This window comes from Lithobates pipiens, unplaced genomic scaffold (genome assembly GCF_037356315.1).
Source record: "Lithobates pipiens isolate NorthernLeopardFrog02 unplaced genomic scaffold, aLitPip1_a1.2 Scaffold_1, whole genome shotgun sequence".
Classification (NCBI taxonomy): domain Eukaryota; kingdom Metazoa; phylum Chordata; class Amphibia; order Anura; family Ranidae; genus Lithobates; species Lithobates pipiens.
The window spans coordinates 80982579-81001323 of record NW_027507685.1 but is presented as its reverse complement, the minus strand read 5'-3'; the positions used below and the strand labels follow the sequence as shown (position 1 = coordinate 81001323).

The 18745-nt window shown below is 43.1% G+C and overlaps 1 protein-coding gene across 3 annotated transcripts in view; it reads left to right on the top strand.

The window, feature by feature from the left end:
- The window catches only part of VARS1 (valyl-tRNA synthetase 1), a 153035-nt gene extending 135219 nt beyond the window's left edge, over positions 1–17816 (top strand). For all 3 annotated transcript variants that reach the window (XM_077461145.1, XM_077461083.1, XM_077461227.1), the window contains exons 26-31: positions 4573–4728; positions 7891–8097; positions 9677–9788; positions 15214–15389; positions 15489–15638; positions 17574–17816. In XM_077461145.1, coding sequence (XP_077317271.1) covers positions 4573–4728; positions 7891–8097; positions 9677–9788; positions 15214–15389; positions 15489–15638; positions 17574–17642 — 870 coding nt within the window. In that variant the 3' untranslated portion in view covers positions 17643–17816. The remainder of the gene's footprint in view (positions 1–4572; positions 4729–7890; positions 8098–9676; positions 9789–15213; positions 15390–15488; positions 15639–17573) is intronic.
- Positions 17817–18745: the final 929 nt, after the last annotated feature.

Sequence of the window (18745 nt, the reverse complement as noted above, 5' to 3'; positions counted from 1 at the left end):
CAGCTTAGTCCTGCTGGATGCCTGTGTGGTCTGCGCCTGTGTAGGTGCAGCGCTGTGTCTGCCACATGATTTTTCGATGCCTCTCATGGTGCTGATTGGTGGCCATTTTAAGTGTGGGCAAGGGTCAGACATGCTTCTGGCTTCAAGCGGCCATTTTCCTAGCGATTCTCTATTAGAACACTGGCGGCCATTTTCTTGTAGCTGGACCACGTTTTTTGTGCTCTAGCAGCAGCCCCTGTGCCCTCAGCTTCCTGTTTGGTCATCACAGAGTGCTGGGAGGTTTATCCTGTGATTCTGGACACGTTCACCTATCGTGCGACCGGCCAGCCAACGACACATGCTATCTCTGCATCTGGGAGCGCTGGGAAATCGACAGGCACTGCTGTAATACAGCGTGGAACTGCTCAGGGTGGTTAGAGCCCCTCAGTCAGCGGCAGCAGGAGGGTAGGACTGTCCCTGTCCTAAGTCCCCTTTGGGTGGCAGACAGGGTAGGGTCAGCATGGCTTCAGAAACTGGTGTTTCTTCCCCCGAAATCCAGGCAATTGCAACAGGGTCACCTGCGGACTTCATGGTCCCTAGGGGACACCCTTATGGCGGTCCTCAATTTGTTTTTTGCCAAGATAGAGGCGGTACGTGGGAAGAAAGGTGCTAAGAAGCGGCCCCTGCCCCCCCTGGGGAGAGCTCTGACGCAGACTCTGGTCCTGCTGAGGCCGGTGACCCCTGCTCTGTCTTGTCAGATGACTGACCCAGCGTCTGGAGTACCTAGGTTTGCTGTTGGACTCCAGGAAAATCGTTCCTTCCTCTGAAGTGGACGGTGGACGCCAATCTATCGGGCTGGGGTGGAGTGATGGGGGTTCAGTCGACTCAGGGCCTCTGCTCGACAGTAGAATCCGAGTTGCCGATCAATCTGCTCAAATTGAGAGCGATCAGGCTGTGTCTCCATACGTGATCGGTGAGTCTTCAAGGTATTCCGATCAGGATTCAGTCCGATAATGCCACGGCGGTGGCATACATAAATCACCAGGGGGGAACAAGAAGTGCAGCCACTGCTCGGGAGGTCCCTCACATACTTCGGTGGGCAGAGCGACAGGTTCCGGCCCTGTCGGCCATTTACATCCCGGGAGTGGAAAACTGGCAGGCAGACTATCTGAGTCGACATATGCTGGACCCAGGAGAATGGGCATTGCATCCGGAGACATTCAGGCTGTTGTGCCTGAAGTGGGGAACTCCAGATGTGGATCTATTGGCCTCCCGTCTCAATCGGAAGGTGCCGAGATTTGTATCCAGGACAAGAGATCCGTGGGCAGACGCATCAGACGCGCCGGTGGCCCCGTGGGATCAGTATCAGCTGATCTACGCCTTTCCTCCACTGAAATTGTTGCCATGTCTGCTTCACAGAGTGGAAGCCAAGGGGATCCCAGTGATACTGGATGCCCCAGATTGGCCTCAGCGTCCCTGGTACGCATATCTGGTGCGTCTGGTGGCAGATGCTCCCTGGCGACTGCTGTTGCGAGAGGACCTTCTGTCTCAAGGTCCAATTTTTCATCCTGCTTTACCATTGCTGGCTTTAACGGCATGGTTGTTGAGAGCCAGGTGTTCAGGAACCGGGGTCTGTCGGACTCGGTGATTCCAACTATGTTGAGGGCACGGAAATCTTCGAGGAAGGTACGATGGTATATCTTCCTAGAAGGTAGGATGGTTGGCATCCGCGTTCCTTTTCCATAGCAAGGATCCTGCTGTTTCTCCAGCGAGAAGTAGACCAGAGATTGGCATTGAGCACCATTAAGGGGCAGATCTCAGCCTTGGCTTTCTTTTTTTCAATGACCCCTAGCATAGCACTCCTTAATGGGTACCTTCGTTCAGGGGGTACGACATGTAGTTCCTCCGGTGCGCCCACCGTTACCCCCATGGGATTTGAACCTGGTGTTGTCGGCGCTTCCAAAACCGCCATTTGAAAATACCAGGGAGATTCCTCTGTTGACTCTTTCCCAGAAAGTGGTCTTTCTAGTGGCCAGGAGTGTTTGGGAATTGGCGGCCTTGTCTTGCAAGTCGTCCTATCTGGTCATCAACAGGGATAAGGTGGTGTGTCCGCAACCATCTTTTCTACCGAAGGTGGTCTTGGTTTTTCATATCAATGAGGACATTGTATTACCATGGTTGTGTCCTAAGCCGAAGCACCCCAAAGAGGTGGCCCTTCACACTCTCGATGTGGTTAGGGCTCTGAAGGTGTATTTGTCTGCCATGGCTCCCTTTCGGAAGTCAGACTCACTGTTTGTTTTTGGTGGCTGGTTCAAAGAAGGGTATGGCGTTCTCGTCGGCCACCATTTCCAGGTGGATCAGACAGATTGTAGTACAAGCCTACGCCTTGAAGTGACAGGTGCCCCCCTTTCCAGTCACGGGCCACTCTACATGGGCAATCAGAACGTCTTGGGCCTTCCGACACCAAGCGTTGGTCGCTCAGGTGTGTAAGGCAGCGACCTGGTCATCTGTCCATATGTTTACCAAGTTCTACAAGGTAGACGTCTGTGCATCATCTGATGCCTGTTTTGGCCGCAAAGTTTTGCAGGCGGCCGTGTAGTTGCAATTGGATATGCAAGCTTTGTTTTTCCTGCTTTTTCGATAAAAACACAGTACTGTTGTGTTTATACACTGTTGCATTACTTACGCAATGTTGCAGTCTTGGGGATCACTCCTGTTGAGGATACCGGGTTAGATGGTGGTGTTTTTCCACACACTGTTGTTTTTTTTTGTAGGTTTAGTTTCGCTAGTTCCCACTTGCCATGGTGGATGAAGTTTTTATGCTGTTTTTTGCCACCCCTCGTTTGGTACTGCTTGGGGACATCCCATTTTGTACAGAGAGGAGCTGTGTCGGTCAATGAAGATAAGAGAAAATAGGATTTTTTTTCTACTCACCGTAAAATCCTTTTCTCTGTAATTCACCGACCAACACAGCACCCGCCCCTCCTTTTTCTCTTTACATTATACTGCTTGTTGACGTACTGAGTCTGCTAGGGCCAGCTGTGGGGGTTGTAGCCTGGGGACCGCCCCCTGGGTGGAACTAAAAGTTCTGAAGTGTTGTGTTACAACTTTGCCTAGTAATCTCCAGTGTTAGGGCTGACAACCCATTTTGTTACAGAGAGGAGCTGTGTTGGTCGGTGAATTGCATAGAAAAGGATTTTACGGTGAGTACAAAAAATCCTATTTTTGCAATTCATTTGGAAATCGAGGTCTCAGAGTCTGGAGGAACAGTGGAGAGGCACAGAATCCAAGTTGCATCAGGTCCAGTGTGAAGTTTCCACAGTCGGTGATGATTTGGGGAGCCATGTCACCTGCTGGTGTTGGTCCACTATGTTTTATCAAGTTCAAATTTAGCACCGCCCTCTACCAGGAAATTCTAGATCACTTCATGCTTCTCTCTGCTGACCAGCTTTATGGAGATGCTGATTTCATTTTCCAGCAAGACTTGGCACCTGCCCACACTGCCAATTTCTGTATAAAAACCCCCTTTTTTATTGGTCTTATGTAATAATCAAATTTTCTGAGATACTGAATTTGGGGTTTTCACTATCATCAAAATTAAAATAAAGAAATGCTTCAAAAATATCCAACCTGTGTGTAATAAATCTATATGAGTTTTTCACTTTTGGAATTGAATTACCAAAATAAATTAACTTTTTGATATTCTATTTTTTTTGAGATGCATCTGTACAGAATTTTGGTAATTATACTGGCATTATTTAAAAATAAGGTATGGCTAAATCTTTTTTTTTTTTTTACATTTACTATTGTACTCATGTGACAGAGTCAGCTGATAGCATGCTATTACCTGCTATCAGCTGATAGAGCAGAGCTGTGCCAGGCTTGGGATATTTTAAAATTCCGCTTTAGGGTCCTCCTTTACTTCTAGCTTGAGTGTTTCTTGAGCCAGTTGCATGACTCTTCTCACTGCGGCACAGATGACAGGACTCTTTAGTGTTTTTGTGATGGATCTCTTAGCTGACAGCCAGCCAGGTAGCTGAGAGAGGGGTGCTGCCAATTTCTCTTTAAAAACATCTGGCAAACTCAAGTTCCCCAAAGTGAGGAACATGTGCGGAGCTGGTGGCTAGTATCTAAAGGAGCACTAGATGTAGCTGCTACATAAAGACATTTCTGTGCTGCAGTTTAAATCACTGCCACCCCTAGAGCTGTGCTTTTGCCACTAACGTGAATGTATTCTAACTGGAGATTATTCCCAGAAATAAAAAAGAAAATAAGCACACTCTAGGGATTGTGGACAATAGTTAATTGTGACTAGAAATATTAGTGACACATTTGAGTGGGATGTGAATGGCCAAGAAGGAAATATGCCCACAAGTCTCAGAGAAAGGAAGGAGAGACTTTGGTGCGCTCACAGCTGTCACAGTGTAAACTATTTATGTATCTATGAAGCTCCTGTGGACACATCTTGATGGTAATGTGTGACTGAGCATTGTAAAACCCTGAGTTAATTCATTTCTAGAATGTTCTCTTTTAAATGAAGTGTCTTTGTGCAATGCATGTAGGGAATTATATTGAATTTTTATATGTTTTTAGCCCACTGGACAAGAAAGTTTGGCTGATCTTTGGATCCTAAGTCGTCTCAGTCTGGCGGTTGATCTGTGTAGCACAGGTTTCCAGTATTACGACTTCCCAGGAATTACCACAGCAATATACAACTTCTGGCTGTATGAGCTCTGTGACGTGTACCTGGTAAGAAATTTAATTTCTTTTTTCTTGCTTTTGAGAATATTTGAGGTCTTCTTTGCAGCAGTATCTCCTCTATCAATTATTTTGTAATCTTTAGCCTAGGTTCACACTGACAGCTGGAATGAAATTGTGCGAGTTCAGCTGAACTCGCACGATTTCATTCCCGCATGTCAGTCCCGACTTCGGGGGAGATTTCAGATACATCTGTGCGGGCTGCTGCACAGATACATACGGAAATCGCACCCCGAAGTCATCAAAAGTAGTACAGAAATTACTTTAATACTTGCTGGCAGCTGCCACCGATTTGGTATGCGATTTGACATGTCAAATCGCTCCAATGTGAACCAGGGCTTAAAGGCATTATAAACCTTCCTACCTGCACCTTGTGTTTTTCACCTGCATACGACGTGCTGTAGTTTCATTGTGTAGTTTGTTGGCCTGTGCGCTCATCCTAGTAAATCTTTACATTCTGGCATCTGAAATGTCGTTTTCTGTTCAAACATGAGGCATGTGGCAAGGCTCAGCACAGATTAATGTAATCGAAAGAGGTTGTATGGCTCAGAGCAGTGGGAAACAAAGTGTTACTTTTGGAAGTTGCAGTCAGGGTATCCATGCTAACGTGTCCTCCCACACACCACACGCCGGAAACTTCATAACATTAAGCGCATTTATTGTAAAGCCTTCATAGTGAGTACTGTCTATAAACCTTGTTCACAGCACACCAAGGCTTATCACCAAAACGCACCTGCCGCTGACTGTACTCACTATGAAGGCTTTACAATAAATAAGCTTGATATTATGGAGTTGCCAGCTGCTTCTTTTTCTTGATGATCGCTCTGCACAGATTAATGCATGATCGTGATATGTAGCTTAAGACCTGGCACTTCATGCAAAGAAACTGCATATCCCACAATTCCTGGGCCTCTGAGGTTAGTACTGTTCAGTAAGGATGAGCTTCGGCATGTTTGCACACCCCACATGCAGATCCTGCCAGGAAGTCGGCACTGCGCTGCGCTAATCACAGGCAGTGAGACATTGCCCCGATGCGAGGCTGCAGAGATCGGAAATGTGTCTCTGCCTGTAATCAGGGCAGTGCCAACTTCCTGGTGAGCTCTGCATGTGGGGTATGCAAACATGCCGGAGCTCATCCTTTACTGTTCAGGTGAGAGCTAATTAGATCAGACACAAGCAGGCAGAGCAATTAACATAGAGCTCAGCATGCAGTTTCATCACATTTGCACTTCCATGTTTTTGATGGTGAGGCATGGATTGTGACCTGAACAAAATGTTGCTTGTCCCTTTAGTGAATAGGGACAAGCTATGCAAATTAAAGGCTAGTTTCACGTTTTTTTTTTTTTTATCAGAAAGGTTCACCTTTTAGAAACATGTTACACCCGTATTTAGAGTGTAACATGTTACTATGCGGCACATCCCCCCCACCCATCCCCACTGTGACAGCGACTGTACCCATTTTATCATTTTAAAATCGGCATGGCAGTGCGGGGCTTCGCCCGCACAGCTGCATCATTCATTCACAGAGAACCTGTTTCAGTGGATGACAGACTTGTTAAATTGGACTTCGAACATGCTGATCGGCATGCTGGTTCTTCATTCACACTACCTGCAGCTCAGCAATTGTCTGCCCATTCAGAGGTATAGGCAGAGAGCTGCCAGCAGTGTGTGCAGGAGCTTCACAACCCCCATGTGGTGATTTTTTTGGTGACAGGTTCTCTTTAATGAGACATAGACCATAGATCTAAAAGACCTCAGATGTCCCACCTGTCCTCCAGTGAATATAATAGAGTGCAGATTACACTGCATTCGCTTCTTCCCCCGCCATAAAGGCAAGGGAAACTAAAGGGAAAGAAGTGATGTTTTACATGCCGCTTCCAGGAAGGGAAGGAGAGCGAATATATGTGGGGTTATGGCAATTAATGGGGAGGGTTTGGAAGGCTACTCAGCCACTGGATCGCTTTCACCTGTTAGCTGGCATATCAGATTTACACACACTAGACTCTTGGTGGCTGCGGCCACTGGAAGCGTGTGTAAACACCCCCCCCCCCCCCCCCCGTCATTCCGTACGACAGATGGACCTGGCAGAGAAAGGGCTACAGGAAAAGTATAGCACATAGGGGTTGTTTAAGGTACAGCGCCACAATATGGAGACATACTTTGTGTACTTTTGGTGTTTTGAGTGCAGCTGTGCATAATTTTTTGGAATATTCACAAAGAGCACTAACTGCAGTTGTTTTTAGTTTATCTTTAGTTTAGTTTTAACATGAGATGATGTTGCAGTTTTTTTCCTGAAAGTAGTATTAGATGTCACACTGATACTTTTGTGGTCCTGTGTCCAAAACTTGCCTGTACCTCCAGGAACTGATCAAAGCCAACTGCCAATCATTAGCGGCGGACACATTCTCCATCCTGCAGCTGCACGTATACAAGGGGAAATGTCTATAGCCTGCAGTTCTGATCAAGCTGATTTTTTTCTAAGAGGGTGGTTGAACAGACATTCATTGATAGTTTGACTTTTGGTCAACCACTGTGCCCATCAATTGATCGAAATTCAGACGGTCCCTACTGAAGTGGCTGAATTTTGATCTATCTGTGGCCGGCTTTGTACTTGCATTGTGAAAAGGAGCAGTAAAACACAGCCATTGTGTGTACTGCAAAGCAGGAAGAAAAGCCAGAAGTATGTATTGAATAATTATGGATGCACCCATGTGTATATAAAATTGTGAACTATATATAGAAGCAACATTTAAAAAAACAAAACAATAATCGGGTTTAAACCCATGCATCTAAAACCATTTGAAAATACTATTCATTCCTTTTAGTCTTCTGTCTCATTCATGCCAATTTTCTTTCGTACTACACTAAGTGCAACAGAACACAATTATGGAGTCCACAGGCTTCAGTTATATGGGAATGTGAAACAATTTGAAATATTAAGATCTGTATAAAGGGGCTTGCTATGGCATGGCAAAGCTGGTAATGTTTGGGGTTGGCATACAGGCAGTGTGGCTCTTAGTGATTTAAAAATCTCTCTCTCTGTGTGTCGGGTTTAGTATTGTTTTGTGACTTTCATTCTTCAACCAAGTTCACAATTTTATTATTATTTATCTATTTCTTGCCTCACATTGACCTTCTCTTTTTTTTTTTAAGGAGTGTTTGAAGCCTGTGTTTGCTGGCTCTGATGAAATTGCCATTGCTGTAGCACAGAATACGCTGTACACTTGTCTGGATGCTGGTCTCCGTCTCCTTTCCCCCATCATGCCTTTCCTTACAGAAGAGCTTTACCAGCGCCTCCCCCGAAGATCCTCTGAGCAGTTCCCAAGCATCTCTGTAGCTCCTTATCCTGAGACCACTGAGGTAGGCACTACTAAGTATCATCATTAGTATACTTTGTATATTTGTCTGTTTAAGACAGGAAATGCCTGTTGCAATCAAGAAGAATTTAAGTTTGGAACGTGTTCGTTTAAAAAAAGGTATGGATTTGGTTGATTGCAAGAAAGATTTGTGATGTCTTTTTTATGTGTACACTCCCTTTTTGTTGCCCACCTGTGTAATGATACTGATTCATCGTCCAATGAGCAGACTGGAGATACTAAACTGTCTTAATGGAATACAAGTACTGTTGAATACATGAAAGAACACTAATGGATAGTTTTACACTCCTCCATTAAGTGTAGACACACTTTTTTATTTTATTTTTTTTGTATACGCTTGTTGGAAGGGTTCTATTGAAAGTGAAAGTGTCCTCTTATTTGTATCCTACCTATACTACATCTGATAGGGAGGAATCCACACAACTGCTGAATATCCGCACAGGTAAAAAGAAAACAAATGGCCTAAGGCCCCTTTCACACGGACGATCCGTTCAGGTCCGCCTGTCAGTTTTTCAGGCGGACCTGAACGGATGCTCCATAGAGGTCTATGGAGCGTCGGATGTCAGCGGTGACAAGTTCGCTGACATCCGACCCGCTCTGATCCGAAAAAGTGTGACGGAGGAAAAAGCTATTTTTCTATCTGTCATCGGATTGGATCAGGTGACGACGGACACTGCGGTCCAACGTCACCCGATCTCCCATAGGGGAGAGCAGCAATATGACAGGTCCGTCCCTGCACAGTGTGCAGAGACAGACCTGTCATATTGCTGCTCAGCGGAGATCGCGCCGGCAATCTCCGCTGAGCAAGCGGATATCCATGGGGTGGATCAGCACTGATCCACCCCGTGTGAAAGGTCCCTAAGACAGGCAAAGTCTGCAGCAAGTTAAAGTGGAACTGAGCTCTCTCAATCAACATTAACTTGTTTAATTCTTCTGCTGCTAGAATTATTAAATAGGTAGGAAGGTGTTTTATAATATTATTATTTTTTTGGCCTAGACCAAAATATTGATGTATATCCCAGGAGTCTTCAAGGGATTTTTTCTTTTTCTTTCATCTGGAGGATGGGAGGAGAGGCATTCATAGCTAAGCACATCCTTCTGCCTGCATGCCTGAGGTAAGGGCAGATGGATTTCAGGAAGTAAATGCTACATGAATCATCTGACCTTACTGAAGATGGCTAGAACTGCTAAGGGGGTGTTTTCTCACAAAATAAAGCATAGAGAAATTAATGGAAAAGTGAGTTTTTGCTTTAAATGTAAAAAAAAAAAAGAAAAGTTGCTTTGTGTTGCTCGGATACAGTTTAGTTCCACTTGCACAAGGCCTATTGAGTGAGGAAGCATTATAAGAACGTACATATAATAGGTTATGTCTCTAAAATATCAGGGTAAAGAGTGGGGTTTGTGGGACAGACATGTATCTGTTACCCATGACAAATATGGGTAACAAACACCTACCGTAGCTGTGATTTGTCAAAGACAGTTATTACACAGCAACACATGATGTCCGGAATCACCTTTAACTGTAATTATTCCTTTCTGTTTTGTGTATTTTCTGCTTGCAGTTCCGCTGGCGACATGAAGAAACTGAGAGGAAGATGGATCTTGCACTGCTTATAGTGAAATCCATCCGGTCTCTGCGGGCTGACTATAATCTCACCAAGACAAAAGCAGACTGTAAGTATTCAGAGACATAATAATGAGAACTGTACAAGGTAAATAAATACAGAAATGTCACCTGGAATAGATTTCAGGTCCAAAAGTTGCATTTTTCTGAGGAGGAGACCACTAGATGGTGTGATTGATATGTTATTGTCTGGTACACAGATAACACATATGCACTGACATGCATTGTGGACTTGTTCTGCAAGTCATTGCAATGCAAATTTTTTTTATTTTTAACCACCTTAAGACCAGGATTTTGTTGGCACTTTTTGTTTCAAAGCTTAAATCAGTATTTTTACTAGAAAATTACTTATAACCCCCAAACATTATTCACTTTTTAGCAGAAACCCTAGGGAATAAAATGGCAATTTTGTAAATGCTATAACTTTTGCGCAAACCAATCAATAATCGCTTATTGCGATTTTTTTTTTTACCAAAAATATGTAGAAGGCCGCGTACACACGCGCGGACTGTTCGCCCAACTTTGTCCGTCCAACAGTTTCGGCAAACAGTCCGCTCAAACTTAGCATGGACGGACATGGCCACACACGACGGACGAACAGTTTGCTGAAACCGTGCGCGATGACGTGAACGGCACGTACGACGGGACGAAAAATACGACGTCCTATACACTGCATTATAGCTTTCGCCGTGAAAATCCTTTCTGAGCATGCGCGCAACTTTGTTTGACGAACAAGCCTACACACGAGCGGACTGTTCGCTGAAACAAGGTTTCAGCGGACAGTTTTACGGAATTTCCGAAAAACCTTGTCCGTCAAACTGTCCGCTGAAACTGTCCGCTGAAAGCCCACACACGAGCGGACTGTCCGCCCAAACACTGTTCAGCGGACAAAGTTGGACGAACAGTCCGCCCGTGTGTACGCGGCCGAAGAATACGTATCGGCCTAAACTGAGGGTAAAAAAATGTTTTTTTTATATAATTTTGGGGGATATTTATTATAACAAAAAGTAAAAAATAATGCGTTTTTTTCAAAATTGTCGCTCTATTTTTGTTTATAGCGCAAAAAATAAAAACCGCAGGGGTGATCAAATACCACCAAAAGAAAGCTCTATTTGTGGGAAAAAAAGGACGTCAATTTTGTTTGGGAGCCACGTCACACGACCACGCAATTGTCAGTTAAAGCGACGCAGTGCCGAATCGCAAAAAGTGGTCTGGTCTTTGACCAGCAAAATGGTCCGGTCTGAAAGTGGTTAATGAATAAAAAAAAAAAAGCACTTTTTACCCCAATTTGTTGTATAATGTGAAAGATGATGTTACGCCGAGTAAATAGATACCTAACATGTCATGCTTTAAAATTGCGCACGCTCATGGAATGGTGACAAACTACAGTACCAAAAAATCTCCAAATGCTTTTACAGGTTACCTGTTTAGAGTTACAGAAGAGGTCTAGTGCTAGAATTATTGCAAATGTTTGTGGAAATACCTCCCATGTGTGGTGTGACTACCATTTACATATGCGTGCGTGACTTTGCGTATGCATTTGCTTTTTTTTTGCTTTTTTTTATTACTTTTATTCCTATTACAAGGAATGTAAACATCCCTTGTAATAGAAATAAGGATGACAGGTCCTGTTTATCTGGGTTAAAAAAGACCCCAAATCTCTCCTTTACCTTTAAAAACAAAAGATTGAAAAAAATTTAAAAATCGCCTATGGGAACACGACACCGTCTGATCGTTTCTCGGTTGAACCGGTAGAAGCAGTAAACCTAAGAAACACCACCACTTCGGAAAGTGCTCCAGCGGCTCCTGAGCATCTCGTAACGGTTTCATAAGAAAGCCAGCTGCGGGTTGCCAAAAACGATACTGGGGTTATGGCTGATATCTTCATCCATAATCCCAGTAAATCATTTGCAAATCACAACGTATATAAACCTGTTGCGGTCGGCATGTGGTTAAGTGTTTGTTCACAACAAGGTACTTTGAGCTGTGTTGATCTGCATTGATCAAAGCAGGTTCAACACAAGGGCAATCAAAAAACAATTGCTGTCCATGTTCACCACACATTATTATTATTATTATTATTATTATTATTATTCTTATAATACAGAATTGTGATGATTAAGGAATGCACAGGGCTGGCATTAACCAGACTTAGGATAGTAGAAAGAACACAATATTGTCCTCTATCTACCCATCCTGTTAATTGAACAGTAAACAAGCTATAGGACTGATTAGGCAATTTCTATGCTCACTCTGTTGTCTGCTCCTATCAGCATGCTCCTTGCTATCACATTTTGTGTGTAGCACACCTTATTTGCTTCCAGTCCTGTCTTCTGACTACGTCTGACTGCTGGTATATTGGGGATTTCAATTGTATTAACAGGAAATACATATAATGATTTATTAAGCACTGCAGAACTGCCTTAATTTGTATCTTGTATATACTGTATTCCTGTATTTGCCAGCTGTCAGCTTTAAATCATTCCTACCAAGAGTAACATCTAAGATATTTAAGTTGGACCATGGTGGGTGCTGTCTCCTGCATGCCTTTTGCGTGTCTCTGAAGTTCCTGTGTTGAAATGACCAAAGTTCCTTGTTCTGTTCCTTTCCTAATATCCGAATTTAGAGTGTCTCTACCTTTTTAACGTGATTGTAAACAGTCATCTTGTAAAACAACCCATTCAATTTAAAATATAAAATGAAAAGCAAAACATTTATGTATAGATATAAAAAACATTACAAATCCCTTTTTTTAAGAAGTGATCACATTCCCTCTGTTCTCAGCTGCATAAGAGCTAGGTGGAGGAGAAACAACAGCACACTGAGCTTTCCAGTGAAAGGTTGTGCAGGAGAGGTGTTGGGACAAGGAGGAGGAGATCCCAACAAAGCTAGAGAACTGATCACAGTGGGGCGGCACAGTGCCTGCGTGGGTTTCCTCCAGGTACTCCGGTTTCCTCTCACACACCAAAGACATGCTGTCTGTTGCATTTTCCATACTATACAATAACATTCTCTGTAATTTCTAGAGAGGGTGTGAACATTTGGGGTACATAAGTACAGAGATGTCATAAGTGGATTAAAAATAAGAATCTCTATAAGTGTATTTAATTCTAAAAAATAAATAAAAATATCATCTTTTTTTATTTTTATTATTATAATAATTTTTTTTTTTTGCTGACTAGCTAAAAGTTGTAATTTATGACTCCCTTGTATCTTCCATGCCAGTACTATCCCTGTCTGAACCATACCAGGGCAGGTTACTATCGCTTGATAGGAGCAATGTTATTTGTTTAAAATGTTTATTGCATTTCCTTTAGTAATTGGGGCCCTCCTTCCTCTTTTTTCCCAGGACTTTGAACACGATGTTTTATTGTATAGGACAGTCTTTCTGTTGAGTGGCCAAGACAGCTTTTATGATACTCAGACTTTGGAATCGATGTATTTGTACAATAGTTATTGGCACTGTAATTGTATTTAAACAGGCCATAAACGATAATATGCAAGGATAATTGGGTATCATCAGCTGCTGTTCTTTTGGTTATCCTGAAGTGAACTGGTCTTTTATTGATCATATTTAACAGTATTGCTATTCAGAGTGCATAGACTAATTCCTATTAGTCCCTGAGGGAGAGAGAGAAGGTTATGTTTTAATGTCGCAACCAAAGTCCCTGGCACACAGAAAGTCCAGTTTAACCTATCATATCTTTGAGCTCAAAAGGAAAATGGACAAAAACTTGTTAAAAGTATTTAGATTTGACAATAGCTGTGGTGAACATTTAAGCTAGGACCCTGGTGCTAGGAGGCTGTAGTATTTTTGTTGTGCTGTATCTTGAGCTAAACTGAGTGAGCCCCTGGTGATATAATACTGGCTGACAAGGTTTCAGTGGCCACATTTTTGTCATGGACCATCTTGGGTTGGCCTTAAAGTGGTAGTAAAGACCCCTTTCAGATTTTTTATTTTTTTTTACCTACAGTTAAGCCTATGATAAAACAAAATGAATATCTCCTAAACATGCACCACTTAGGAGAGATATTCACACTGGATGCAGCCAGTGATGTCGCAGGCGCATGCGCTCTGAAGGTCCGGCATACCGCGCCAAACCTTTAGAGCTTCGTGCTGGAACAGAGGGCTCCTGCACACATGTGCGGAAGTGACGTCATCGCAGCTCCAGGCCAGTCATAATGCCGGGGCTCGCAAACCCAGAAGGAAGACCAAGGGAAGATGTTCGCCCACTCATCGGTGACAGCGCACCACTGGAGGGCGTCCTTCTAAGGGGAGTATTTGATAATGTGCTAGTATGCGATGCATACTAGCACATTATGCAATTGCCTTGCCAATCTGTTTGTTTTTTAAAACAGCCACCGTTTACTACCGCTTTAAAGCGTGTGTCTGCACAAAAAAGAAAAACATATCACATTCACTTATGTTTTGTCTTTTTAACCACTTGCCGACCACTGCACGCTTATATACCTCGGCAAAATAACAGCGGTGGGCAAATGGGCCTACCTGTATGTCTCCTTTAAGAGGCGGGGATAGCAAGCGCCCGCCGCGTACAGCGTGATCGCGGTCTACCGGCGATCGCGTCATGGAGCTGCAGAATGGGGAAGTGCCTATGTAAACAAGGCGTTTCCCTGTTCTGCCTTGTGTCATCTCTGCTCTCTGACATCGGCAGCAGTGATCGCTGTCATGGGACTTGAAGCCCATCCCTCGACCGTTAGAATTACTCCCTAGGACACACTTAACCCCTTCATCGCCCCTAGTGGTTAATCCCTTCCCGACCAGTGTCATTTACACAGTAATCAGTGCATTTTTATAGCACTGATCGCTGTATAAATGACAATGGTCCCAAAATAGTGTCCGATGTGTCTGCCATAAAGTCGCAGTCTTGATAAAAATCAGAGAGCGCCGACATTACTAATAAAAAAAAAAGAAAAGAAAAATGGCATAAAACTATCTCCTATTTTGTAGATGCTATAACTTTTTACGCAAACCAATCAATATGCGCTTATTGCAATTTTCTTTCTTTTTTTTTTTTACCAAAAATATGTAGAAGAATACATATCGGCCTAAACTGAATACATTTTTTTTTTTTAGATAGATTTTATAGGGGGATATTTATTATAGCATAAAGTAAAAAATAATGCGTTTTTTTTTTCAAAATTGTCATTCTTTTTTTGTTTATAGCGCAAAAAATAAAAAGCAGAGGTGATCAAATACTGTGATATTGATATTGATACGGTAAATTGGGTGTAACGTCAGTTAAAGGGATGCAGTGCCCAATCGCAAAAAGTGCTCTGGTCAGGAAGGGGGTAAAATCTTCCGGGATTGAAGCGGTTAAAAATGCTGCAAGCACAGAGAAATGCATGTTAATCTGCAAAGAAATCAAGTGAGCCACTATGGCTACATAGTAGTTTCTTACTGGGAGCAGTTTGGTACTGCCACAAGCCATTAACGCTCTCACTTTGTCCTCCTAGGTTACGTTCGGTGTGAGGATGCTGATACCAGGGCTGTGGTTGCTGCTTATACCTCATACATCACCGTCCTCTCCTCTTCTCGCTCTTTGATAATCCTGCAGCCTGCAGACCCCGCTCCAGAGGGCAGTGCTGTGAACACTGCATCTGATAAAGCCACCGTCTACCTTATTCTCAAGGTGAGTGACTGCAGGACAATATAGTGACAAAACGGAATGACTGCCGCTGGAAAGCACTCGGGTACAGAAGGCGATATTGATTCCTGTGTCTCCTGGCAGGGTCTTATTGATGTAGAAAAAGAAGTGGCTAAGCTGCAAGTGAAGAAAACCGAGCTGAGCCGACAGCTAGAGAAACTGCAGGAGCGGGTGTCTGGAGCCGATTACCGCAACAAAGTTCCCACTGCAGTACAGCAACAAGATGCTGACAAGGTGAGTTACAGCTCATGGTAGGATTTGTTAGAACAACAAGATCTATATGATACTGTAAAGAAGAGCTAGTTTTCAGTTCTAAAGCTGTTGGATCCTTGTCAGCCTTCCACCAATAATGTAGCCTCTCCTTTATTCTTCTCTTCCTCTTTCCTCTATTCCTCCCTCACTTCCTTTGTTCTTCCTCTTTTCTCTCTCTCTCAATCTCACTCTCTCCTCATCCCTATCCTGCTCTCACTGCCTTTCTCTCCTCTTATGCTCCCTCTTTGTTCCTATCCTCTTCTCAGTCTCCCGCAATGTCTTTCTTTTCTTCTCACCCATTACATTTTCCTCCTCTTCCCTAATCACCCATCTCACTCTCCCTTTCTCATCTATGATATGGAGGAGAATAGAGAAGCGCCAAATACTAGTTAATTAAAGGGGCAACTCGCATATGGGTGGATGATTCCAGCAGATATGTAATGGTAGTAGTCAGTCCCTGGATCGTGAATTTGCAACATCAGGCAATGACTGTGTGAATGGATGACTGTAGGAAGCAGCCGATTTGCCACCGTAATCAGCATGGAACGCAAGATGGCACCGGACTGGACGTGACATCACTACGGAGGCCATGCTGATGTAAAGTGGGCAGTACAGCATTTCAAAGCTTCCACTTCTTCTCATTTTAGTTTTTGTTAACCCCATTTATGTTACTAAACGTCTTAGATCTGGTTCACCTCTATGCGTTTTATGGTGCTTTTTGCAGAAATGCACTACAGTTCATTTACATGGTTTCCTATGGGACACGTACACATCTGAAAGGGTCAGGGACTTTTAACACTAAATGGTGTTTTATTAGTTCAATACACTTCAATGGAGAAGCTGCAGTAAAGCATGTAATGCGTTTTTGCAACAATTTGTGTTTTTTAATCTGCACAAAAAAATGCAAATTGCAGTAAAATCATGCGCGCAAAAATCAAAACACACAGCAAAAAGCACTGCAGAAACAGATCAAAAGCAAACTGTATAGGTGTGTACCGAGCCTTATGCTGGCCACACAGATCAATTTTCAGATGAGAATATTCAGACGAAAAATCTTTGTACATTCGCTGAATGAAAGAATTTTGTTTGAAATTTTCACTTGTTTTTAACATTCTGTTTTTAAAATGAAAACCACATACACTGTCTGAAAATTCCTTTGACTAAGAAGTTTTCTATTATTTCCAAATTTTCCCGTCACTGTGGTTGAAAATGAACATCAATTTGACCCACTTTTTTTTAAAGGTTATTTACTTATTAATCGAAACAATAATCGGCCAACTAATAGATTATGAAAATAATCCTTAGTTGCAGCCCTACTTTGGTGTGATCGTGTGTACGCAAGACAGCTTGAGCGGAATTCCATCGGAAAACCTTCAGAGTTTATTCAGACGGGAAAACTGGTCGTGTGTACAGGGCATAATTCTTCTCTTTTTGCTCCCTCTTGGTTTTCCACTCTCCCTGCATCAGCTCCTCCTATTGATCCGACAGCTTCTTCTGAGAGTGCTGGTTGTCCCACTGTCATGGAGGCCCTCTCTTGTTCCAGTACTACCTATACCGATAAGTACTTTTACCTAATTTTTCTGATCTACTTGTTGGAGATCAGTAGCTCAGAAAATATTGTAGCTAGAAAATCAGTCAGTCAATCAGAATTTTCAGGAACAGTACAGGAAGGGCAACCTGTATATTTCTGTCATGACAGGTTCACTTTATTCTTCACAAGGTCGCTCTCTCATCTGGATGGCCATCTATTCAGTAAAGATATTTTATATCCATGAAATATTTTAAAAGTAACAATATGAGGATGTGTGCTGTGGAAAACATGTTTTGGTCACAGTTCTAAAAAAAAATACAGCCAAAAATGTGTTTTACTATCCATGATATATGTATTTAACCTTTTAACCCTCTATCTTCCCCTAGATGAAACAGTTGGAGACGGAGAACCAGAAGGTGGTGGAGGCTCTGAGTAGTTTTCAGAAAATGATGTAGTATTTATTTATTTTCCATTTGCTCAGGATTGCAACAACAGCCCATATGCTGCGCCCAAACTCCTCTTTTTTTTTTAACAAAAACAAGAAAACAAGTCTAGAAAAACATAATGTATGTGAATGCTGTATCATACAAAAACATAAGATGTAATAAAAGCTCTAGAATCCCTAAAAAGGAATTGTGTTTTGTAAGGGGATGAAAAATATTGTGTGTGTGTGTGTGTGTGTGTGTGTGTGTGTGTGTGTGTGTGTGTGTGTGTGTGTGTGTGTGTGTGTGTGTGTGCTGTGCAAAAGTCTTAGGCAGTTGTGAAAAAATGCTGTAAATTAAGAATTCTTTCAGAAAAAGTGTTAATAGTTTATATTTTTCAATTAAGAGAATGGAAAGTAAATGAAAAGAAGAGAAATCCAAATCCATATTTGGTGACCTTTGCCTTCCAAGCAGCATCAATTGTTCTAGGTACACTTGCACACAGTTTTTGAAGGAGCTCAGCAGGTAGGTTGTTCCACATATCTTGGAGAACTAACCACAGATCTTTGGATGTAGACTGCCTCAAATCCTTTTGTCTCTTCATGGAATCTCTCGATGTTGATCAGGGCGCTGTGTGGCCAAGCCATCAATGCCAGGAATTGTTCTGAAAGTGGTTGTAAACCCTAACAACACACTTTGACCTACAGGTAAGAGTAAGGCTTACCTGTGGGTCCAAGAAACATCTCCTAAACCTACATGGTTTAGGAGATATTTGCCGAAAGACAGGCACCGCTGTCTACAGCGCATGTGCCGTAGACAGCGGCGTGCAGGCGCACTGAGCGTGCTGTGATCAACGGCGATATGCCGCGAGCGGTGGCTCCCGTGCGCATGCGCGGGAGTGACATCACTGCGGCTTCACCGAATGACAGCGGCGGAGCGGCGAGACCCACCGAGAAGATGGATGCGCCGGACTATAGGGGACAGCGGTGACTTCGCTGGCTCCTGTGTCAAGTAAGTGACACATAATGGACTACTATGCGATGCATAGTAGTCCATTATGCTTTGAAAGTGGTCAGCCTTCGTGCCGCTAAGTGGTAATGAGTGACTAAAGTGGAACAAAATCCAAAATCAGAATT